This window comes from Cyprinus carpio, chromosome A10 (genome assembly GCF_018340385.1).
Source record: "Cyprinus carpio isolate SPL01 chromosome A10, ASM1834038v1, whole genome shotgun sequence".
In the NCBI taxonomy this organism is placed as follows: Eukaryota; Metazoa; Chordata; class Actinopteri; order Cypriniformes; family Cyprinidae; genus Cyprinus; species Cyprinus carpio.
In genome coordinates this window covers 19,432,177-19,458,061 of record NC_056581.1, presented here as the reverse complement: position 1 = coordinate 19,458,061, position 25,885 = coordinate 19,432,177, and the positions used below count along the sequence as shown (strand labels likewise).

Genomic DNA, 25,885 nt, shown 5'->3' with positions numbered 1-25,885 from the left:
ATTCTAGGAACCAAAAATTGTTAACTGGGTGTTTGCTACATTCTTTGTTTGTTTTTATATGTTTATAATTTGTATTGCTAATATTTGCATCTTCCTGTTCTCTGCAATATATATATATATATATATATATATAATATATATATATATATATATATATTATATATATTTCTATAATGCGCCAATGATCCAACAAATGCACAGAAAGCCGTTCAAAAATGTCCGGAGAGCCGATCCACAAATGAATGGCAGGTTATAGCTGCGTTTTTGTAGATATAAAAAGTAATATTTGTGAATATGTTTTCTTTTTATTTGCAAATCTAATTTTATTAATTTGTGAATTTAATTAATGTTTGTGAAACTCTAATTCTACATGTTTAATTTTTGTCAATCTCTTTAGGCTATTTATGCATCATAATCTATTTATTTGGAATAATGCATTCTATCTCCACACACATTTCAGGTTTAAATGGTAGTCTCTGTGTGATTAGTCTGTATCCAAAAGCTCTCTCTGCTCGGTGATTGGCGCTCGCGTGACCAATCGCAGCAGGTCGGACCGACACATAAACATCATCCTGATGTACTAGAGATCAGAAGCGCTGCTAAACCGCAGCATCCCGACGGAGATCGGTCCGATGATCGGCGCGATATCGGTCACTGACGCGGCGCGGTGCTGATGCGAGGCGCCACACCCTGCGCGCGCAGCTCTGACTCACGAGGACGCGCTGTCCTCCTGCGCACATTCATCCCTCGCACGGACGGCGTCGCAGCGGACAGCAGCTATGGCAGGTGAGCCGTTCAGCCTCATCCGTGCAGAAACAGCGCTCCGAGCCCGTCAGGGTGAGCTCTGTCCGCGTGACAATCTGTGTGTTTGTTTACAGAAGCGGAGACGCGTCAGAGGCTGCTGCGCAACGTCAAGAAAGAGGTGGGAGATTTTCTGCGTGCGTCTCGTTGTTTATCAGATATTGATTAGATGATCGATAGAGGCTGTAGATCACTCGATGGGTTGCATGTGCTAAATGTGCACACACACTCACACACACACACACGCGCGCGCGCACGCACGCACGTCTGATGATGATAACATCTGCTCATTAGACTGTCGTGCACTGTGTGTTTATATAAAGAGGAGCATCTAAACAAGGTCATTCTGGTGTGGCATCATGTCATCAGCCATCTGATGAAGATGTGTCATATTGTCTTTGTGGCTGTACAGTGATCGAATCACATAATGGCATGATAATAGTAAAATCATGGATGTATTTGTTACTGTACTGAGCATCATCTCCGTCAGTCATTCATTTTAGACAATTCGACTGACATTTATAGTGCTTATTAAGAGCATAATGCAATAGAAAGACAATCTAAACAAAATCAGAGTGTTTTTTACTCCTTAATGTAAAGTTATTATCCTTTATAATACAATGAAGAACCATGATGCATTGATAGAAGCACATGATAATACCCTGGTACTTATATATATATAATGTAATTGTATAAGCATCCATAATATAAATTAATACCTTGAGTCATTATATAAATATATTATATAAGTCTTTATTAGTTAATAAATAATTAGAGTATAATGATATAATATACCATATAAATTTATAATATAGCATATAAAAATAAAAACTTTAATTACTATGCTTTTCAGAAATATAAATATAATAAATATATGTTGATACATTATTATATTACAAACAATATAAATAATTATTAGTGCTGTCAAATCGATTAATCGCATCCCAAAATAAAAGTCTGTGCTTATATAATATATGTGTATTGTATATATTTATTATTTATATGTAAATACACACACATGCATGTGTATATTTAGATGTTTTTTTTGTGTGTGTGTGTTTTTTTTTTTTTTTTTTTTTTTTTGTCGTGTGACCCTGGAGCACAACACCAGTGTTATGTTTTATAAATTGAGATTTATACATGAATAAATAATATTTTCTTTGATTTGTTGTTTGTTTTATGATAGTATTTTGTTTAGATACAACTATATGAAAATCTGGAAACTGAGGGGTGCAAACAAACATCTAAATATGGAGAAAATCATCTTTAAAGTTGTTCAGATGAAGTTCTTAGCAATGCATATTACTAATCAAAAATTAAGGTTTTGATATATTTACAGTAGGAAATTTACAAAATATTTTCATGGAACATGATCTTTATTTAATATCCTAATGATTTTTGAAATAAAAGAAAAATCAATAATTTTGACCCATACAATGTATTTTTTGCTATTGCTGCAAATATACCCCAGAGACTTAAGGCTGCTTTTGAGGTCTATAATATATATATATACATATATAAGCTAACATGCAACATTTCTCATTTTATTTTTATGTACTAAAATAGCTAAAAAATTAAAGTAAAAATTTATAAAAATCACAATAGCACAACAAAATTATTAAAACATTGACTAAAATGAAAATTTAAATAAAAATAATAACACTAGAACACACTTTCGTGAGCTTCGGATTGGAACGACTCTACAACAGATCTGTCGTGATTGATCACTCTTTATGAAGGTGTTGTTTATATCGTTGGACGTGCACCGTATGAGTATGATTTCAAAAGCAGCATCACGACTGAAAGTGTGATCGGCGCAAATATGTCCATCTGCACATGCTCTCCTCTCATTATGAGTGTAAGGCAGAGACTCAGCCGTGAGTAAGAGAGCGTGTTCAACTCACCGCAGTTACCCATGATCCTCAGCGGCTGAACACTGCCGCGAGGAGGTTGAGATTCTCAGGTGTCGGTTTCTGAAAGCTTGTTGGACTTTCAGGTCAAGCAGATCATGGAGGAGGCCGTGACACGCAAGTTTGTGCATGAAGACAGCAGTCACATATTCTCCTTCTGCGGTAAGATGATCTTCCCTTAAAAACCCCCAAAGAACAGTTTAGTAATTAATAATAATAATAATAGTTGTAATCAATTTTGTCATTATTTTGTGGATTGCAATTAATTACTATTTAATTATAAGTATTTTAATGACAATTATTGTTGTTAGTAATAATAATATGAAACCATCTCAAATCATGTCAGTGTGTGGATAGTTTTTAGTAGTATTTTGAAGCAGTTTTTATTTTTTAGATCTTCTGTTTTCAATTTAATTTTATGTAGAATTTTTTATTTTTTTGGTTTTTTTTTAGTAGTATTTTGAAGCAGTTTTTATTTTATATATATATATATATATATATATATATTATATATATATATATATAGTTATTTTATATTTAGATATATAATATATATTTTATATATAATATATATATATATATATCAATACATATACATTTTTGATAATTTTTTAGTTATTTTAGTGCGTTAAGTTGGTATGTGTTGGTAAGTTTTTTAATGAAAATTTCATTTTATTTCAGGGAACCAGTGTTATTTTAGTATCACAGATATACTATTATAATTTTTATTAATATTTTAAATCAGTTTTAAATGTTTTCATTTTAAATTTAGTTAAAGTTTTAGTAGTTTTCTTGTGTTTTTTGTAATTTTTAGTAGCATATATATAGTTTTTATAATTTTTTTATTCCAGGTTTATTAATATTTTAAATCAGGTTAAATAATGTTTTTTTTTTTTTTCAAGTAACAACTAATGTTTTTTTTAGTTTTAATATTAGTTTTAATTGACTTAACAATTTATACTAATTAACGGGACTCAAGTAACAACATTTTTTACAACAGTTTTAATATTAGTTTTAATTGACTATGATAATAGTGTGGGTTGATACATTTTTTTAAATTGTTTTATGTTTTTTTTAGAGTTTTTATTTTAAGTTTTACTCTCAAAATGCCCCACAGATAATTTTTTATAGCTTGTTGAAATTGCCACTTTTAGGGTATGATCCAAAATGCGCTGTTTTTAGTGTCTGTCCCCTTTAAATGAAAATGAGCTGGTGTTGTTTGGTGCTGACACTGTACCTCCAGCAGGTATGGCGGACCGCTGCTCCTCACTCAGGGCGGGGTCTATGCTAATAGGGCAGAGAGCGTCACAAATGGGCGGGACTTTCCCCGAGTATGACGTCACAGTAGTGAGAAATCTGGAACTGCTCGTGTGGAGAGACTGATTATGATTTATTGGGATTATAAAACAAGGAGTGGGTGGTTTTTTGCCATTATAAAAAGTGATTTTTTGCATTCTGTGGCACCTTTAATAACTCTTTTTTACATTGTTTAGCATACATAAGCATACAATAAAGCATTTGCATGTGCCAGATGATGAGCTGTTTTAGAGCAGGTTTTAGTCTCAGCTCTCTCTCAGTTGTTAAGTGTGTGTGTATGATTGTGTGTGTGTGTGTGTGTGTGTGTGAGTGCGTGTGTGTGTGAGTGCGTGTGTATGTGTGTGTGTGTGCGAATGTGTATGTGTGAGTGTGTGCACGTGTGTGTGTGTGTGTGTGTGTGTGTGCGTATGTATGTGTGTGTGTCTGCGTGCATGGCGTGTGAGTGTATGTGCCTGTGTGTGTGTGCGTGCTTGTGTGCACGTGTGTGTGAGTGTATGTGTGTGTGTGGGTGCGTGCATGCGTGTGTGTGTGTGTGTACTGTGAGTGTGCGTATGTGTGAGTGTGTGCTGATGTCTGTGGTGTGTGTGTGTATGTGTCTTTGCGTGCATGTGTGTGTGTGTGTGTGTACCTGTGCATGCGTGTGTGTGTGTATGTGTGTGTCTGTGTGTGCGCATGTATGTATATGTGTGCGAGCGTGTGTGTGCCTGTGTGTGTGCGTGCACGTGTGTGTGAGTGTATGTGTGTGAGCGTGCATGCGTGTGTGTGCATGTGAGTGTGCGTGTATGTGTGTGTGTATGCGTGTGTGTGTGTATGTGAGTGGGTGTGTATATGTGTGTGTGTGTATATGTGTGTTTGTGTGTGTGCGTGCGTGCATGTGTGTGTGAGTGTGTATGTGTGTGTGTGAGTGTGTGTGAGCATGTGTGTGTGTGTGTGTGACAGTATGGTGCGTGGGCTGCTGAAAGGACTAACCTGATGACTCGGTTCACTCGTCTGACTGATGAGACACACACACATCATATCCGTTGTGTCAAACCACCTCCAACTAACACGTGGCATTGTGTGTGTGTGTGTGTGTGTGTGTGTGTGTGTGTGTGTGTGTGTGTGATTATTCAGCTCCTTCTGTAATCCAGCAGATGTTCTCAGTTAAACAGACTCAGTCTTTCAGATCTGTTGTGTTTGTGCAGGTGTAGTGGAAGCGTGTGTTCTTCACGGTCTGAAGCGACGGGCCGCTGGCTTCCTGCGCAGCAACAAGCTGGAGGCTCTCTTCATGAAGGTGGGGAAGATGTTTCCAGCAGCTGACGAACTCTGCAGGAAGGTTCAGGAACTGGAGCAAACCATCGAGAACAAGTGAGAAACAATACAAAGTGCTCATATACAATACAAGTGTTTTCTTTGTATGTTCCTATTCCTTAGAATAATAAATTACATTGAGTAAAAAAAAAAAAAATATATATATATATATATAATATATATAATATATATATAATATATATATATATATATATATATATATATATATATATATATATTATAAGGATGTTATTATATTGATTTTAATGTATTATTAACATTATTATTAGAGCAAATTCTTACATTTCTGGCATTATCCTGTGTTCTTTGTCTGTTCCTAATCCTTAGAAAGGTGTTATATAAAAAATATATAGCAATAATATAATAATAATGATAATAATAATAGTAATTATTATTATTATCATCGTTAATATTAATTTTAATCAATTATTTATTTATATGTTATATTTTATTTATTAATCTAATACTAGTAATATTAACTATTATTATTATTATTATTATTATTATTATTGCTATGTTTAAATAAAATTCTCACATTTCTGGCATTTATCTTTTTTTTTTTTTTTTTTCCTTTTTTAAAGGTTCTATATAAATGAAACATATAATGACAATAATAAAATCAAATGTAAAATAATTAAGAAAAATAATATTATTATATTTATTTATTTTTAATCAATTATATATAAAATATAAATACATATAATTTTAATCAATTATATTTATATTTTATTATTAATATGTCTATTTATATGTAATTATTCTTAAATTTTTTAGCAATATTACTAATTATTATCATTACTGAATTAGTAAATATTAAATATTTCTGCTGGTTTGAAATGAATGATTGTGGACTGATGAGTCATGTATTTGAGTATTGAGTATCTGTAGTGCATAGGGTCAATTAATTTGATTTCATTCAATGTTATTTGACAACACAAGACAAAATCAGGGTCAGGTGAGTCAAGAGAGCGTCCGGAAACAGCCGCGGCCTCTCAACCCGTCGCCGCTGGCCATCAAACACCTGTGGATCCGCACAGCGCTCACAGAGAAGCTGCTGGATAAAATCGTCCTGTACTTGGTGGAGAACAGCAGGTGAAGACTCATAACAGACAGAGCTTCTATAAACTATGCAAACTAGGCTGCAGTATGTGAATGAATTAAATTAAACAGAGGTGTTTTTATTCATTTTCCAGCAAGTTTTATGAAAGAGAAGCTCTTCTGAGAGATCCAGTTGACGGGCCAATCCTCGCATCTTTGCTTGGTATCAGCTTGTTTTTTAATTATGTATATATTATGTATACACTACCATTCAAAAGTTTGGGTTCAGTAAGATCTTACATTTTTTTAAGGAGAAATCTCGTCTGCTTTTATTTGATAAAAATATAGTAAAAATTGTGAAATATTATTATTTTTTAATAATATTTGTTTTTAAAACAGCTGTTTTCTATGTGTTTTTATGTTGTAATTTATTTTATTTCTGTGTATTTTCTCTTCAGTGTCACATGATCTTCACAAATCATTCTAATATGATGATTTGCTGCTCAAGAAACATTTCTCATTATTATCAATGTTGAACACAGTTGTGCTGCACAATATTTTTGTGCAAACAGTGATGCACTTTATTTTTCAGGATTCACAGATGAATAGAAAGTTCAAAAGAACAGCATTTATTTGGAGTAGAAATCGTTTGTAACATTATGAATGTCTTAACTGTCACTTTTGATCAGTATGTGTGTCTTTTCTGTCTTTTGTTATTGAACACAAACACAGCAGCAGATATTTTATTTGAAACAGAAATCTTCTGTCACATTATGAATGTCTTTTCTGGCACTCCTGATTCAATATATATTATATATATATTGACATCTATATATATGTGTGTGTGTGTGTGTGTGTGTGTGTGTGTGTGTGTATTTATACTTTAATATAATATAATTTCTCTTTAATATATGTGTGTGGTGTGTGCATATGATAGTGTAATTGGGATATTATGATGCATAGAGGTTAAGATGAATTCCTCTGTGTGTGTTTCAGTCGGTCCCTGTGCTCTGGAGTACACAAAAGCCAAGACGGCCAATCACTTCTGGACAGACCCCTCGGCTGATGAACTGGTGCAGAGACACCGCATTCACAGCGGACACTGCCGGCAGGATTCCCCCACCAAACGCCCGGCTCTCGTAAGACGTCCAGCATTGAATGCTTAATGTTCATCTCTCGGATAAAACCCATGCATCTGTGTCGGACTGCAGCGGGATGTGTGTGTGTTGTTCTTTAGATCCAGAAGAGACAGTCGAGCGGCAGCATGGAGGACCGGCCGTCTCTCTGGGCGCGGGATTACGTCCAGTCTCTTCATCAAAACTCCAGAGCCACGCTGCTCTTCGGGAAGAACAATGTCCTGGTGCAGCCGGTACGTACTGTAGACGATACTTAGATAAGCTTTCCATTGATGTATGGTTTGTTATGATCGGAGAATATTTGTCTGAGATACAACTTTTCTGATGAAAATCAGGAATCTGAGGATGCAAAAAAAAAAAAAAATCTAAATATTGAGAAAATCATCTATAAAGTTGTTCAAATGAAGTTGTTAGCAATGCATATTAATAATCAGAAATTAAGTTTTTTTATATACAGTAGTACAGACAAAAAGTTCATGAAAAACATTACTTTTTTAATGTTTTTGAAAGAGTCTCTTCTGCTCATCAAGCCTGCATTTATTTGATCAAAAATACAGAAAAAACTGTAATATTGTGAAAATATTATGCTACAACTTAAAATACACAGTTTTCTATTTGAATATACTATATAAAAAAATATATTTATTCCTGTGATGCAAAGCAAAATTTTCAGCATCATTACTCCAGCCTTCAGTGTCACATGTAACATCCAGTCTATCAATCATGATCATTTAGAATATATATTAATATAGTAAAAATAGTAATATATTTATTTTACTTACAATTTAAAATCAATTTAACAAATCCTTGCTGAATAAAAGCATTGATTTTATTAAAAAAAAAGAAAAAAAAAATACTTACTGACCCCAAAATCACTGACCAGTAGTGAAATATTGTAATATTATGGTCATTATCAAATTTTAAAAACATAGCTTCTGCTTTTTTTTTTCAGAACCTTTTATTCATCAAGTATCCTAAAATAAATCACATGTTCTAAAAAAAAAGTAAGCAGCTTTTCCTTGAACTGTTGCATCAAATATTGATATTTTTGTAATCATCAATATTAGAATGATTTCTAAAGGATCATGTGATAACGATCCTAAAAATTCAGCTTTTGCATCACAGAAATAAATGATAATTTAAAGTGTAATAAATTTAAAAACAATATTTTAAATTGTAATAATATATCACAATAGGGCTGTCAAATGATTTAATCACATCCAAAATAAAAGTTTTGTTACATAATATATGTATGTGTACAGGGTATTTTTATTATGTATATATATAATACACACACATAAATTTATATTTTAGAAAATATTTACATGTATATACATTTATATATTTATATTCTTATGTTTATATTATATATAAATATATTTAATCATATATAACATAACATATTCTTCTTAAATATATACATCCTTGCAATGTGTGTGTACATTATTATATACATAATAAATATACACATGCTGACACAACATATATTAGTAAAAACAAAAACTTTTATTTTGGATGTGATTAATCGTGATTAATAGAACAACATTTTGACAGCCCTAATCACAATATTACTGTTTTTTTCTGTATTTTTTGATCAAATAAAATGCAGGCTTGATGAGCAGAAGAAACTTCTTCAAAAAACATTAAAAATAGTAATTTTTCCAACTTTTGACCAAACTTATGGTATAAGATATATATATATATGAATGCTTTGGAGCACAGACTTAAGGTTGGTCTCTTTTTAAAGAAAGGGGCAGATTATTAAGTGAGAAAAGCTATAAAAATTATATTTTACCAAAAATTACGGAAGTTTATGTAAATATAAAATAAAAAAATGTACATTTTATATAAAATATTTGTTTTACGAAACATGTTTTACTCTAAAACAAAAATCTGAACAAGTTTGAGGTTGATATCTCAAAAAATGAGCTTTGGGTGAGATTTTGTTTGGACGCAGTACCATCAAACCTCATTAGGAACGGTTTGAGTGATCTGAAACATGTTTTTCGGAAATATTAAGAGCAGTAAGGCAGAATTTGATTTCAATTCAACCTTTAAAAAACACATAAAGGACATGCGACAAAAACTTACGTGACAAAAATAGAGAATCTATAGTTTCTTCTTTCACTTTCAGACTTTTTTTTCCTCCAAAGATTGAACGGATGTTATCTTTCGAACCCTTGACATTTGGTCTTTCAGACGGACGACATGGAAGCAATCCCAGGATACCTCTCTCTGCACCAGACGGCCGATCTGATGACGCTCAAGTGGACGCCGAACCAGCTGATGAACGGAAACGTGGGGGAGATCGATTACGAGAAAAGGTGCGGTGCGTCGTGATCGTGACGTCTGCTTTGTGGGATCGATTTTAAATCATCTTTCATTTCTCCGCAGTGTATACTGGGATTACGCCATGAGCATCCGTCTGGAGGAAATCGTCTATCTGCACTGCCATCAGCACGGTGAATATATCAACACTGAGCATCTCTAACCCTGGCATATGAAATAATACAGCTTGCATGTCTTATTTTGTTGTTGTTGTTGTTGAGTGTTGTATTTAATGCAAGGCTTTTAGTGTTTTATATAAAGGACCAAACAGCTCAGTTTTATTCAGAGACTCAAACCGAGCTAAAATATGCAATTCGGTGCAGATTCTAATATGAAGCAGTGATTAAAAGATGAAGAAATAAAGGCTCCTCAGAAGATGTGAGATGTTCTGGAGGCTTGTGAAGATCATTCCTCCGCTGAGGAACAGTGAAAGTACAGCTTCTGGAAAACAAACGCTCCTCAAAAGATCCTGATGATCAGATTTGAGACTCTAAAACATGATTGATGGAGAATCAAGTAAAGCTGAGCTGCTTCAGTCCAGTAAGAGTTCATCTGGAGATATTACTGCAGTTATTCTGATCAAAATCACTCAAGATTTGACACGTGAAGTTACAGTAAAAGAGCTTTGACTTGATAAACTCTGAACTATCAGTCAGAGACAGAAGCATGGAGGAGATTGAGTTTGTAACGGGTTTAACAGAGGCCTTTGTGTATCAAATCTGATACAGTGGCTTTAAAGGGTTAAATGAAGTCCTCACATTGGCGTGATGTCTGAAGGTTTGTCTGATGTGTGTGTGTGTGTGTGTGTGTGTGTTTGAGTTGGGGCACTGTGGTCTTGGTCAGTCAGGACGGGATCCAGAGGCCTCCGTTTCGCTTCCCTAAAGGCGGTCACCTGCTGCAGTTCCTCACGTGTCTGGAGACGGGCCTCCTTCCTCACGGACAGTTAGATCCTCCGCTCTGGTCACAAAGAGGAAAGGTCTGCCCAGCGCTATTACAGTCAGTCTGCAGAGGTTTGAATAAGAAACATTTCTTTTGGAGATCAACCCTGTGTTGTTCCTCAGGGAAAGGTGTTTCCAAAACTGCGTAAGAGAAGTCCGCCCGGATCCTGCGAGTCTTTCTCGGATAAAGATGAAGATGAAGCCACCGATTATGTGTTTCGGATCATATATCCGGGCGGGCAGGAGTTCGGTATGTTAACGTGATGCTCGTCTGATAATCTTCAGATGTGCGGTGTTTTATTAAGGCTGTTCACAAGCAAGGACAGTATCGATAACTGAAACTAAAACGGAATTTTAAAAAATGACCTCATAAATGGAATTAAAAATTCAAAACGTAACAATGAAAAAAAAACTTAACACTGTCCTGGATTGCTTCAAAACGAACTAAAACGAAATAAAAATGGTCAAAATATATTTTCTTCTGAATAGAACATAAACAGAATTATTTTAGTATAATCGAGATAATATTATGGTTTTAATTCATATTTTTTCGAATTTATTTAAATTTTTAGTAATTTTAACGTGTTTTGTCCTTTTAATATTTTCGTTTTAAATGTTTTTATTCTTTGTAATTAAATAGGTTTTTAGTCATTTTATTTCAGTTTTATTTATTTTAGTACATCAAGTTAAACTAAATTAAAATAGGAAATGTTGCCTTTGTAAGTAACTGAAATGTTAAAAGTTTACTTTTTTGTATTTTGTTTTGTTTATGTGTATTTCCTATAGCATTGCATGTTTATTTTATTTCTAATAGCATTTTTTTAATGGTTTTATTTAACTTTAATAACCCTGTAAACTACAAGTCTACAGCGCCATCTACTGTCCAAATACATAACATGTTTTTAAAGTTCCTAAGGCAACAATAATATATATATATATATACACACACACACATTTTATTATAAAGTACATTTGAAAAATTTGATATTTTTAAAATGGATATCAATAGTAGATTTGTATATTTTTGTCACATGTCCCATATTAATATTTGTTTCATACTGTGAATATCATTTCATGGTATAAAAGAAAAAAAGCATGCAATATAAAAAATAAATCATGCTTTTCTTGTTTGTTTTTTATTGATTTGTTGTTTGCTGATTCTTTGATGAATAAAAAGTTAAAAAGAACGGCATTTACTCAAAATAGAAATCGTTTACTGTCACTTTTTATCAATGTAACACATCCTTGCTGAATAAAAATATGAATTTCTTTCAAAAAATAGAAAGAAAAAAAATCTATTGACCCCAAACTTTTGAACGGTAGTGTATATTGTTAGAAAAGATTTCTATTTTAAATAAATGCTCTTCTTTTTAACTTTTTATTCTTCAAAGAATCCTGAAAAAGTGTAAAAGAAAATATGAAGCCAACATTAATAATAAATCATCATATTAGAATGATTTCTGAAGATCATGTGACACTGAAGACTGGAGTAATGATGCTGAAAATTCATCTGCGCATCACAGAAATAAATTACAGTTTACAATATATTAAATCAGAAACCAGTTATTTTAAATTGCAATAATATTTAATAATTTTACAGTTTTTTCTAGATTTCTGATCAAATAAATGCAGCCTTGATGAGCAAAAGAGGCTTTTTTTGTTTTGTAAAAAAAGCATAAATTCTTACTGATCCCAGACTCTTTCATATGTGTGTGTATCTGACCGATGTCTGAAGCAGGATGAGCGTGAATATGATGCTAACTGACTTTCTCGATGCTAAAGTGGCGCCGGAGCTGATGGATCAGACGGTGAACTTGTGGCAGCCGGCTCCCAGGAAGTCGTCTTGTTCTTCCTGTTCGCAGAACGGCTCGTCAGACGGTGGACTTCCCAACGGATGCAACCATGACAGGCTAGTCTGCCGCTCAGCTGAGTGTGTGAGATGAATGGTTTGAGCGTGACTGAAGATGTGTGTGTGTGTGTGTGTGTGTGAAACAGGGCTCCGCTGAAGCTGCTCTGCGAGACCATGAAGCACCAGATCATCTCCCGCGCTTTCTACGGCTGTACGTATCCCGTCAGACTCACGGTCTGTGACGCACTCGTGCTCGCTCTCATGACGTGATGTGTGTTTTTAAGGGCTGGCGTACTGCCGTCACCTGTCCACCGTCCGCACGCACCTGTCTGCTCTGGTCAACCCCACCATCATCGAGCCGGACATCCCTTATGATGCCAGAGACGGTCTGTCCGCAGACGTGTGGAAGACCTTTCTACAGGACAGCACTGTATGTGACCTTCACTATCTAGTGCACTTGATCTATAGCCTCTTGAGGTTTCATTAATGATGAGCTGAAATGTGTGTTAAATATTAAAACAATCATTTCAACTAGTAGCTAAGAAAACCTTTTGTTTATTTAGTTAGCTTGATGTACTAAAATTAAATTGATGTTACCGTCAAAACATTTAAAATATTAATAGAACTATCGTAGTATCTCAGTGATTTTATATGTAATTAAAAATTGATATAAATTATAATTTAGTTATTATAATTATAATAGTATTTCAATGATACTGTTACCAAAGGAAAAAAAAAACCATTGAAAATATTAATAAAAATTATAATATATTTCCAAAGATACGGTTACTATAAAAATATACTTTAAACTATAATAGTGTCTCAATGATGCTATGTTATCTTTAAAACATATTTAAAATATTAATACAAATAATAATAATATCTCAATGATAGTATGGTACTGTAAAAAACTATCGAAAATATTAATAAAACCTATAATAATATCTCAGTGATACTGTTACCTTAAAAGCATTTTTAAAATATTAATAAAAATTATTAGTAACTTAATGATACTACGTGTTACTGTAAAAACAATTTTTTTTTTTTTTAAAAACTATAATAGTATCTCAATTATACTGTTATAAAGACATAATTAAAAATATATATATATATATATTATATATATATATATAATATATATATATATATATATATACATATATATTTCGTATATAAATAAATCAAATTATATTATTAAAACTATAATATTATCCCAAAGATACTGTTACTATAAAAACAAACTTAAAATATCAATAAAAATTATATTTGAATCTCAGTGTTAGTATGGTACCATAAAAAAATATTTAAAATATTAATAAAAATTATAATAGTAACTCAAAGATATGATGTGTTACTGTAAAAACAATTCAAAATATTTTCCAAAACTATAATAGTATCTCAATTGTACTGTTATAAAGACATAATTAAAAAACATCTTTTTAGCATTTAAATAAAAAAAATCTAATAGGATCTCAATGATACTGTCATCTTAAAAACACATTTAAAATATTAATAAAAATTATAATAGTAACTGAAAGATATGATGTGTTACTGTAAAAACAATTAAAAAATATTTTCAAAACTATAATAGTATCTCAATTATACTGTTATAAAGACATAATTAAAAAACATCTTTTTAGCATTTAAATAAAAAAATCTAATAGGATCTCAATGATACTGTCATCTTAAAAAGATACTTAAAATATCAATAAAAATTATATTTGAATCTCAATGCTAGTATGGTACCATAAAAAAACTATTTAAAATATTCATAAAAATTATAATAGTAACTCAGTGATATGATGTTAGTGTAAAAACAATTCAAAAATATTTTCAAAACTATAATAGTATCTCAATTATACTGTTATAAAGACATAATTAAAAAACATATTTTTAGCATTTAATTTAGAATTTTATATTAGGATCTAAATTATAATGTGATTTTTATGATAATGTAATTTTAAAATATTAATACATTTTATATTTTTATATAAATTATATTATTGTATGGTTGATTGTATGGTTACATAAAATATTAATAAAAATTATAATAGTAACTCAAAGATATGATGTGTTACTGTAAAAACAATTCAAAAATATTTTCAAAACTATAATAGTATCTCAATTGTACTGTTATAAAATGGTATATTTAAGATATCTTTTTAGCATTTAAATAAAAAAATCTAAAAGTATCTCAGTGATACTGTCATCTTAAAAACATACTTAAAATATTAATAAAAATTATAATTGAATCTCAATGATACCATTCAAATAATTTTACCTGTTAAAATAACATTTAGAATTTTTTATAAAAACTAATATTATTCCAAAGATAAAAACATATTGTAAATGTGAATGAAAACTGCTAGTGTCTCTGCTGTGCAGGCGTACAAGGAGGAGGAGCTGCTTCGTCTGGTGTATTACGGCGGCGTGGAGCCGTCTCTGCGTAAGGAGGTCTGGCCCTTCCTTCTGGGACACTATCACTTCAGCATGAGCCTCACAGAGCGCAGAGAGGTGAGCACAAGTCACTGCTTGATCCAGAGACCAGACGGACGCAGGAGGAGCGTAACCCTGCCCTTCTCCGCAGGTGGACGAGCAGATTCGAGCGTGTTACGAGCAGACCATGAGCGAGTGGCTGGGATGTGAGGCCATCGTGCGTCAGCGGGAGAAGGAGCAGCACGCCGCAGCTTTGGCCAAATGTGCGTCCGACGCCAGCGTGGACCGCGAGTCGCGCCAGGACTCCACCATCAGCACGGATGTAAGCGCTGGCGCTCGAGAGGCCTGTATATGTGCAGTGTGTGCTGCATGCAGCTTTACTGAATGCCTGTGTGTTTCTCTCTGCAGTCGTCTCAGAGCAGCAGCTCCGATAAACAGAGCCACGCCGGAACACACAGCGAATCCAACAGCAGCACTCAGGTCAGACGCGCCACGCTCAACACAACCTCTCGCAGATCAGATTCATGCTTTGTCTCAGGTGCTTCTCTTAAAATGAGGAGACACTAATGTGACCCTGGAGCACAAAACCAGTCATAAGTGTCATTTTTTTAAATTGAGATGTATACATCATCTGAAAGCTGAATAAATAAGCTTTCCATTGATGTATGGCTTGTTAGGATAGAACAATATTTGGCTGAGATACAACTATAATAATTTGATTTAATAAAATGCAATGGGTATTTACTTTCATAATAAATGTATCTTTAAAAATGTCACAAGAAAAAAATTGTCTGAACCTTTTGTAATAATAATAATAATGAATCTCTGAAATACCTTGTTTTATCTGTTGATGTAACCAAGTTCATGTTGGCAGGGATAAAATAATGTTAACCAATAATATCATAACCTGATATTTAATATTTCACAAATCTAATTTAATTAAACATATTTTTAATTTAATATAATAATTACTTTAAATCAAATACTATTGATATTTACTTGATTAATGCACTTCTTAAAAATTAATATAATTTTTTATATTTAATTTTTTTATTTTTTATTTAATTTTTTTTATTTTATAGATTTTTTAATATAATTATAATTGTAATTGTTTTTTTTTATTTTATAATTATAATTTTTATTTTTAATATTATATTCCAATGAAAAAAAGTGCTTGTCTTCATAATCATTCATACTCTGTTATAGCTTCTGCTGCTCACATAACCGGTATTATTATATTATGCTATATGTGAGCATAAAACAAACAAATATAACAAATAATATAACATAACCTGATATTTCATATTTAACAAATACTGATGTATGATGTTTTACTCCTAAAATAAGGAGAAATATAAATTATTCATTAATCAGTAAGATAAGAGTCTTAATGTTAACAGCAATGTAAATGTTTACTTTAATTTAAAAAAATAAATAAAATGATTGGTGTGGTTACTTTAATAAATTTATTTAAAAAGTATTTATATTTATATTATTATTTTATTTTTATTTTATTTTTAATTTTTTTATTATTTTTTAAATGTTATTATATTTTTAATATATATATAAAAATATAATAAAATAAATTCTAATGAATATTCTTCATAAACTTCTTCTATTTCTGATATACTGCTCACATAACCAGTTACTTTAAGTTATGTTATGTAATGTGATGTGTTTGCTGTGTTTTTTTTTTTTGGATGGTGTTGTGTTTGTTTATGTGGGGTGGGTGGGATCGAATCTGAGCCCAAACCCAAAGACGGGAAGCCGCAGCCCAAAATCCCAAACGGCACTCTGCCCAACTGCACCAGTTCTCCAGACTCCGGACACCCGTCGTCCCGTAACTTCTCCGTGACCTCGGCGCTCTCAGACTGCTCTCCGAGCACAGAGGAGACGTCCACGCAAGAGTCGGGGCCCAAAACCGCAGGCCGAGAGCCGCCATCAGATGAGAAGACCAAAGAGGAGCGACCGGAAAAGCGCTCGACTACTCAGGATACGGTCAAAGAAGCTGCGATAAAACCTCTGGAAAGTGACAAGCTGCAGACTTCGAACGGATCTCAGGATGTAGATTCAGAAGAAAGCGCAGCTGGAATGCAAAACAGCGCCAGGAAATCTGAAGAGAATGACGTGAGTGGATCGAACGAGTCCCCGGAGTCAAAACAGGCTGAGATTGGAGATCCACGAGGTGCGTCTCCGCCGTCTGGAGAAGAAAACACGAAATCGAAGACTGACCCAAAACTGGCTTCGAAAGTGGACGAAGGCGAACCATCGCTGGACGTTCTCAAAATCTCTCCAACGGATGAAAACAAAAACCCTGAGGCTTTGGGAAAACTCACATCTGAAGCGCAGAATGTGACACGAACCCAGAACGACGCCGATCTCAGCAGGACCCGATCGATTATCAGACAAATGACCGAATCCGAGTCGGAGAGCTGCGTTCCCATCACCTCCCTATCCAAACAATCTCCAGACATGTCTGACGACTCGCCCTCGGCGCTGGAGATGGAGGAGATTGCGTCCTCGGTGGTTTATATGTCCTCGGAGAGCGGCGTGTCCAGGACGCCTCTGACTTGGGCTCGTCCCGTGGCGCCGGCTCTGGAGCTCTGCGTGGAGCCAGGCATCAACACGAGTCCGGAGGGAACGGACTCGGCGCTCTCCGAGGAGGAGGAACCGGAGATGGACAACTTATTCCCCAAACCAGACTCTCTAGCCGTCGCAGGAGACAAGAACGACATCGCGTCTCCAGTGTCGTCTATCGGGACCACCTACTCGGTATGGCACTAAAACATCAGTTTAAAGGGATCATTCACACAAAATGACATTGTGCCTTCCATAAAACATATTATTAAAATGTGTTAAATTTTTTGTTTAGTTTCGTTTAGGACTTGTATTTTAAAGATCTGGAAAAATATAAGGATGGATGGATAAATAAATTAATAATATAAATATATATATAACAACTGGTTAAACAAATTATATATTTATTTATTTATTTTAGTTTATGACTTGCATTGTCAAGATCAATGGTACCTTAAAATAAAATAAAAATAAAATAAATATTTTTTTAATTAAATAAATAAATACATTTAATTAATTAAGTAAGTATTAATATTTTAGTTTAGTTTATGTTTTCTATTGCCAGTGGTATGGAAGGTATTTTCTGCCAATTTTAAAGGAATCAATTCAATTATAGAAATTAAAATGAAAACCAGATTTACAATTTCATTATAGAAAACTGAAAATATGTGAAAAAAAAATGCAAAATATGTGCAAAAATTACAAATGAACTGATTTAATTTTGATTTTAATTTTCTCTGTGACAATGCATTGTCCCTGTCAAATAAAAAATAACATAAAAAATGCAGTTGGTGATTTGTTATTTAATTTTTACTGCAATCTCAATATTAAAATGCAAAGGCAAACCTGAAAAAGAAAATGCAAATACAGTTTTTACAAAGCTTTTTATTAATGCTCACGCAATAATAGTGACACAATTCAAAATAAAATGTAAAGTTTAGTTTTAAAATACCTTCCATACAATGGGAACTTAAAATAAAATAAATATTTATTTAATAAATATTATTATTTTAGTTTAGTTTATGACATCCGTTATTTTTTACTCTGATACTGGTATGTTTTTGTGTTTATTTACTGTGTTTTTATTTATTTATTTTGTGCATTTTGGTTCTATTTTTGATTCTATTTCTCCTTGGGCTCTATCTTTGGTCAAACAGAGGATAATAAATAAATATTTTATTTTGTTTTATTTTTATGTTTTTATTTTATTTTGTGATCACGAGACAGCAAACTCCAAAAAGCATCCTGGCAGTCTCTAACAGGACTCATGTACTATATTTGAAGTCTTGTTCAATAGCTTTGTGTGAGGCACAGACCCAAATTTAATTAATTTTTTGAATTACTTTAAAAGTGTTACTTTTAACGTTGTCATTTTGGTTGAACTGTTCCTGTAAATGTGTGTGATCTTCAAAGATTTATACTGTCTCCTTGTTTGTTTTGCAGCAGGAGCTGGTGGACCTGTACACACTCAATCTGCACCGCATTGATAAAGACGTCCAGCGATGTGACAGAAACTACTGGTATTTCACCCCGACCAACCTGGAGAAACTGCGCAACATCATGTGCAGGTAAAATAAAGCTCATCTTATATTTCAGTTTATATTCTCCGAATATTGCTCACTTATAAGTCTCTTCTGCTCACCAGATCTGCATTTACTTGATCAAAAATATAGTTAATGTGTGAAATAATATTGCAATTTAAAATAACTGTTTTCTGTGTGAATATCTGTTAAATTGTAATTTATTTCTGTGATGTGCAGCTGTATTTTCAGCATCATTACTCCAGTCTTCAGTGTCACATGATCTTCAGAAATCATTCTAATATGATGATTTGCTGCTCAAGAAACATTTCTGATTATTATCAATGTTGAAAACCGTTGTGCTGCACAATATATCTGTGGAAACCATGATATGTGTAATTTTTCAGGATTCACAGATGAATAGAAAGTTCAAAAGAGCAGCATTTATTTAAAAATAGAAATCTTTTGTAACATCTTAAATGTCTTTACTGTCACTTTTGATTTTTGATCAATTGTTTGCAGATTGGAGTGTATCATTGTTCAAAATCTAAAAGTAAATGGGGATCTTACCATGTTTTCTTTGTGTTTTAAGTACGTTTGGCAGCACCTCGACATCGGATACGTCCAGGGAATGTGTGACTTATTAGCACCCCTGCTGGTCATCCTGGATGATGGTACGTTCACTCTGAGTTGATGGGACAATTATTTAATGTGAATATTACAACAACAAAAAAAGACCCTGCGTCCTCATATGAGGACATTATATTTTAGTGAATTTCTCTGAGACTGTACATGCCACAGTTTTAAGTCTGTGACACTCTTATGGAAATATAATAATATTTTGTATTTATAATTAATTTTTAAAGTGTGTGTCATAAATCAACATCTCAGGAAAATGTTATGGGGCTTCAAATCAAAATATGACTTTCTGTTACAAAACATGACGTTGATTTCATACATGTCCTCATATGAGGACACCGGGACTAAAAGCATGTTTATTACGCATTTTGGGAGACACAACAAATGAATAGGGAATGAAATCATATTTCAATATTCCTATGAAATATTATTATGAAAATCTTGTCAATTATTACTCCCATTATTGAACTTCTTTTTTTCATTGTTTCACATGTTGCCCCAAAAATACATGAATATGCAAATTAGATTTTTAGTTTATAGATACATTTTATATAATGAGAAAACCTGTTTATGGCAATTTTACACACATTTTGCATAAAGAAAAATTGTATATCAAATCATTCTGTTATAACATAACTGAGAATGATTTTTATACAAAGTTTGGTAAATAAAAAAATAAAAAAATAAAAAAATCCTGAAAACTAAAAATGTATTGGTGATTTAAAAAAAATGAATAAATAAAATTCCTGAAAACTAAAAATGTATTGGTGATTAAAAAAAAATAAATAAATAAAATTCCTGAAAACTAAAAATGTATTGGTGATTTAAAAAAAAAAAAATCTATTGTTTTTGCCTATGCATGTTTATTCATGTCTTTTTATTTAAAAAAAAATTAAAAATGAGTCTGGATGTCTTCTACCAAGGATGTAGCATAACTTATAAATGAAATATCATTTTTAATAAAAAAAAAATAAAAGATTTTTAATGCTCTAAACAATGTAATGACATGAAAAAACACTATTTTTTTTTCCTAAAATGTTTTGCAGGGTCTCAAAAGGTTAAATATTGTGATTTTAAACTAAAGCAATGAGCCTATTTTATATTTCCACGTGATTATGTGTTTCTGAACGATCTTTGATTGTAAATCAGAGGCCATGGCCTTCAGCTGCTTCTCTGAACTCATGAAACGAATGAACCAGAACTTCCCTCACGGAGGAGCCATGGACACACACTTCGCCAACATGCGCTCCCTCATCCAGGTTTACCCACAACCACACGCACTCTTCAAACACACAATCTGCTGATGTTTAGACTGTGTGCGTGTCTCATGATTCTGTCACACCTCTTCAGATTCTGGACGCGGAGCTGTTCGAGCTGATGCAGCAGAACGGCGATTACACACACTTCTACTTCTGCTACCGCTGGTTCCTCCTGGACTTCAAGAGAGGTGAGCGCATTCGGCGTCTCGTTTAGACTGCAATGCAAAACAAAAATGCTCATAAATATTACATAACTATGGCAACACATGTGGACAGAAATGCTGCTGCAGTTAAACTAAATCGATTACGACAGCCGCTGAGTGTATTCTCTCATCATAAACAACAAAGTGCAGATGTACGTATGATGCACTCACGCTAGACTGAAGTCAGGCTTACTGTTCTTTGACAATATAACGTTAAATGTTCTTTGCTCGCTTTTTTTCTATAAAACCCCAAATCTATATAATTATTCGCAAATTAAATAAAAAATAAAAAAAGAAAGTAAGGAAAGTAGTTATTTTAAATAACTTTGGTATTTGAAGTGCAGACAGGTGAATTAAAAATATTTTCAGTTTTACATCCATCAAATCATGCAAATCTGCTAATAAATCAATACTGTCATCCCAGCACGTGCAACACTCTCCTTCAAAGATGGCCACAGGATCATTTAGGGGCTACGTCGAGGTAAAATTGAATAAACGATTGTTTTGAAAAGGCGACAGGTTGATTGTAATTATGATTGGCGACCTCTAGTGGCGAAAACTTGCATAGTGTGCCTTTAACTAAATTCAAGGTGTTGACACCAAGAAAGATAGGGTTTTATTTTCACTAAGGTATTGCAGTCCAAATTCCAGAGGAGGGAATTTCAGTGCGTAAAGGGACAAGGGCGGATAGCCTAAGCTGAACAACCGTGATCTCCGGATCCCTCAGGTGGCACTGCATAAGCATCAAGATGTTTGATATATAAGCGATATCACCACATGGGATCCGGCCTACCTTTGGCAAACCTTTGTCAACGACCACAATATGTAGTTCACTCCACAAATGCCAGCAGTTAAACTGTACTGTGCCAAAGGAAGCACTCTATTTGAACAGTGTCCAAATACACTGTCGGTTCTCCTGGGGCTCGGGAGGCATCGCGCTGGTACCATCACACCCGTGGAAACGTGTACTGTGGTGCGATATAATCAATTTCATAATTGGGGGTAGGAATTGGCCGCCTGTCATGACGCAAAGGGAAGGGAAAAGGATCATCCAGATGTTTACCACAACACAGTCCGGCCAAGGGAACGTCATTGTTGTGGGTTAGGGTTGTGTCAGTTGCACCAGCAAAGGTAACTTGCACTTCTGTGAAGGCATTGTGCTGAAAAGTACATAGAGATTTTTGGATGCATAATATGCTGCCTTCAGAAAGAGGGAGAGGGAAGAAGAAGAAAGGGGGAAGACATGCTTTCCAGGGACGTCCATGCTTCACCAAGGACACACTGCAAAACCCCACATTCTGCAAAACATTTACACAAGTCATGGCGCGGAGGAAAAAAGAGGGTACGAGTTACTTGGACTGGCCTGCACCTGCAGTGTTTCTCCAAAAGAGAATGTGTGGAGCCATTGTTGAAAGCGCAAAATTTGGTACAACGAAACTCGTAGTTGCTTCTGGTGGCACCTACCTTGTTTTGCAGGAAGAAGAATGGGACAAAAGTCCACTGAAAACAAATCCACTTGGGTGTCTTCAGTACTTAACGAAGTGTTGTGAAAAGGAATGGCAATAATTTGGTTAAATGCTTTCCTCGTGAAAACTGTTGTACGGACGCGGCTAGGTTCAACACTCAGTGTAGTTTGTGTGTATTAACCTTCGGCCCGAGTCGTTATATCAAGACGGGGGGCGCTGCTAGAATGAGCATAATCATAATGTGAGAAAACCTTTTCAGCATCCTGAGGAGCTTTCGGGCGGGCATATCGCAGTTGGAGACCTCAGCAAAAACATTCTCTCGCAAATTAATATTTATGGTCGCCCAGTTGGAGCCCTGTCTTACGGTAAAATGATGATCCAGGAAGTGGTGTTGTATGTGGTGTCTTTGTGTGTGATTTTTGTGGGTTTTTTGCTTTGTTTATTGTTTTGATTATTGTACTGATGTTGTTTTTCATAAAAATGTGATTTTCTCACCTTTTTGCTCAATCCAGGAAGTGGTGTTGTCTATCCACCTTTTTGCTCAATGAAACCTACATATATTCAAATGTTGATAAAAAAAGAATGCTTTAAGCTAGAATAAAACTGATTTTTATTTATCTTTTTTACAGTAGAGGCTCTGATCTTTATTTTTGTGTAAAAATATACTGGAGGCCATCAAATTTGAGAGAAAATCAACAAAATCGCTGGCGGCAGCTGGCAACTTTTTTCAAAAATGCTGGCGGGGAAATAGTTAAATACCTGCAAACATATTATGGTATTTTTATGCTTTAGTAGAGTCAAAAACTTACATACAGCCCCTTTAATATTAAATCATAAATAAATACAGTAGTTCTACTTGCTACATTTGTGCTACGGACATGAAATAATCATTCTAAGAACACACCACGACTACACAGATTTTTTTTTTTTCTTTTTTTTTAGAAATTATTACTTTACTTCATTGCAAAGCATGATATCGTACTTTTTTCTCCTCTACATTTCTTAAAAACATGTCATTCCTGGTTGTTTTGAGCTGAAGAGATCGTCACCTGCTGTTGTTCCCCTCTCTGTCAGAAATGGTGTACGATGACGTGTTCTCGGTGTGGGAGACCGTCTGGGCCGCGCGTTACGCCTCCTCGGAGCACTTCGTGCTGTTCATCGCGCTGGCGCTGGTGGAGCTGTACCGCGACATCATCCTGGAGAACAACATGGACTTCACCGACATCATCAAGTTCTTCAACGGTGAGCCGACTGACCAGTCATCATAGGGCTGTGCAAAATCAGAGCCAGCGTGACGTGCTGCTTGTTGTCCTTTATGTCTTCCTCTAGAAATGGCCGAGCGTCACGACGTCCCGAAGCTGCTGCTCACGGCCCGAGAGCTGGTGCACAAAGTCCAGATCCTGATTGAGAACAAGTGAACTGACTTCCATTAGCATTCTGAAGATGCTCGGTATCTGTTTTTGGCCGTTAAACAAACCCTCAGCTGAAGTAAATGCCAAACAAGTGTTGTTTTCATCTGCCCAGACTTTAAAGGGATACTCCACCCCAAAATGAAAATTTTGTCATTAATCACTTAGCCTCATGTCGTTCCAAACCCATAAACGCTCCGTTCATCTTCGGAACACAATTTAAGATATTTTGGATGAAAACCGGGAGGCTTGTGACTGTCCCATAGACTGCACAGTAAATAGCAGTGTTAAGCTCTATAAAAGATATGAAAGTCGTCGTCAGAATACTCCATCTACCATCAGACGTGCAATCTGGGTTATATGAAGCGACGGGAACACTTTTTGTAAGCGAAGAAAACAAAACTAACGACTTTATTCAACAATTCCTTTGTCAACAGTCTCCTATGTGTCTCTCATTATCACCGTATGCTGTGTATGCTCTTCTGTATCATCCGCACCACAAGGATGCGCTGTTGTCTTTAGAATCAAAGCTAAATACACGTAGAAACAGCGCAACCTTGTGGCACGGATGATACTGACACTGTTATTTATTTGGCAGTCTATGGGACAGTCACAAGCCTCCCGGTTTTCATCCAAAATATCTTAAATTGTATTCCGAGGACGAACGAAGCTTTTACGGGTTTGGAACGACATGGGAGTAAGTGATTAATGACAAAATTTTAATTTTGGGGTGGAGTATCCCTTTAATATCAACATTTATTATATTTCAGATTAATTTAAAGAGAATGCATATTGAAATAGGAAGTTTGAGCTGGACAAATCACCCATTTGACATTTATTGAGTTATGGATTCAAAGCTAAACTGATTTTGATTACATAGGGTCTGTACGAGTAAATACGACTGACAATATATAAGAGATGCGGTCGTGGATGTAAACAAATGGCTTCGAAATGTATAAAGATGATTATGAATGGCGTGCACGCAAGACAGGTTTACAAAAGCACAAAGTATTAAAAATGATGCTGTATATTTATTTATTTTTTAAATATGTGAAAATTAAGACATAATCGTTATTGCAGGTGTTTTGCGTACTTCACACATCACGTCGTGATGTTTGCACGGAAAAAGAGACGGCACCTGTTCACGTCAGGGAAGAAAGTGAATTATTGTGAATTATTATTTTCAGCTGATTGGGAGAATCTCGCCTCATATTTCACCACTAAATATGAAGAAATAAAAGAAATTATATTTGCATTATTTTTTTTAGAACCATTAATATTTTTGTGAAAATATAGTAAATCATTATTGTAATTTTTTTTTAATTTAAATGAAAAAAAAAAGAAGGCTGTAGAAAAATGACGTTTGTGTGCAGGGGTGAACTTAGTGATTTGGGGGCCCTAAGCAAATTTCAGGTACGGAGCCCAACACAATGACTATGTGCTATTTTATGTATCCCTTTTGCTCGCTCTCTCTGCGTTCTGAGTGCTGAGTGAACATTTGATGCTCTACAGAACACAAAAAAAGCTTGCCAAATATGTTTTACCAATATCAGATGGGGCCTCGTGGCCCTAAGTGGCTGCTTACATTGCTTATTGGTTAAGTCTGCCCGTGTGTGTGTGTGTGTGTGTGTGTGTAAATATATATATATATACAGTAGTCAACATTTGAAGTATTATAAGTGTGTAAATATATATATATATACAGTAGTCAAGTTGTAATAAGACAAGAACTCATTTTGGTTTTAGGT

The 25,885-nt window shown here is 34.0% G+C and overlaps 1 protein-coding gene across 1 annotated transcript; it reads left to right on the top strand.

Moving 5' to 3' along the window:
* The first annotated feature begins 458 nt into the window (after positions 1-458).
* LOC109065031 (small G protein signaling modulator 1-like) lies at positions 459-24,346 on the top strand. The gene is made up of 26 exons (XM_042765655.1): positions 459-786; positions 879-922; positions 2,798-2,873; positions 5,213-5,375; positions 6,279-6,431; positions 6,533-6,600; positions 7,374-7,516; positions 7,615-7,746; positions 9,713-9,837; positions 9,908-9,973; positions 10,652-10,817; positions 10,903-11,029; positions 12,562-12,688; positions 12,775-12,839; positions 12,913-13,058; positions 15,014-15,142; positions 15,216-15,386; positions 15,473-15,557; positions 16,782-17,836; positions 19,085-19,209; position 19,435; positions 19,754-19,835; positions 20,950-21,059; positions 21,151-21,247; positions 23,803-23,970; positions 24,058-24,346. Exons 1-26 carry the CDS (start codon positions 780-782, stop codon positions 24,144-24,146), a joined length of 3,720 nt encoding a protein of 1,239 aa, XP_042621589.1. The 5' UTR covers positions 459-779; the 3' UTR covers positions 24,147-24,346.
* The last annotated feature ends 1,539 nt before the right edge of the window (positions 24,347-25,885 follow it).

Bases quoted from the DNA above. Each gene is read 5' to 3' on its own strand.
- LOC109065031 (XM_042765655.1), top strand. The intron at 21,060-21,150 runs GTTTACCCACAA...ACACCTCTTCAG, and splicing joins ACATGCGCTCCCTCATCCAG to ATTCTGGACGCGGAGCTGTT. The intron at 23,971-24,057 runs GTGAGCCGACTG...GTCTTCCTCTAG, and splicing joins CATCATCAAGTTCTTCAACG to AAATGGCCGAGCGTCACGAC.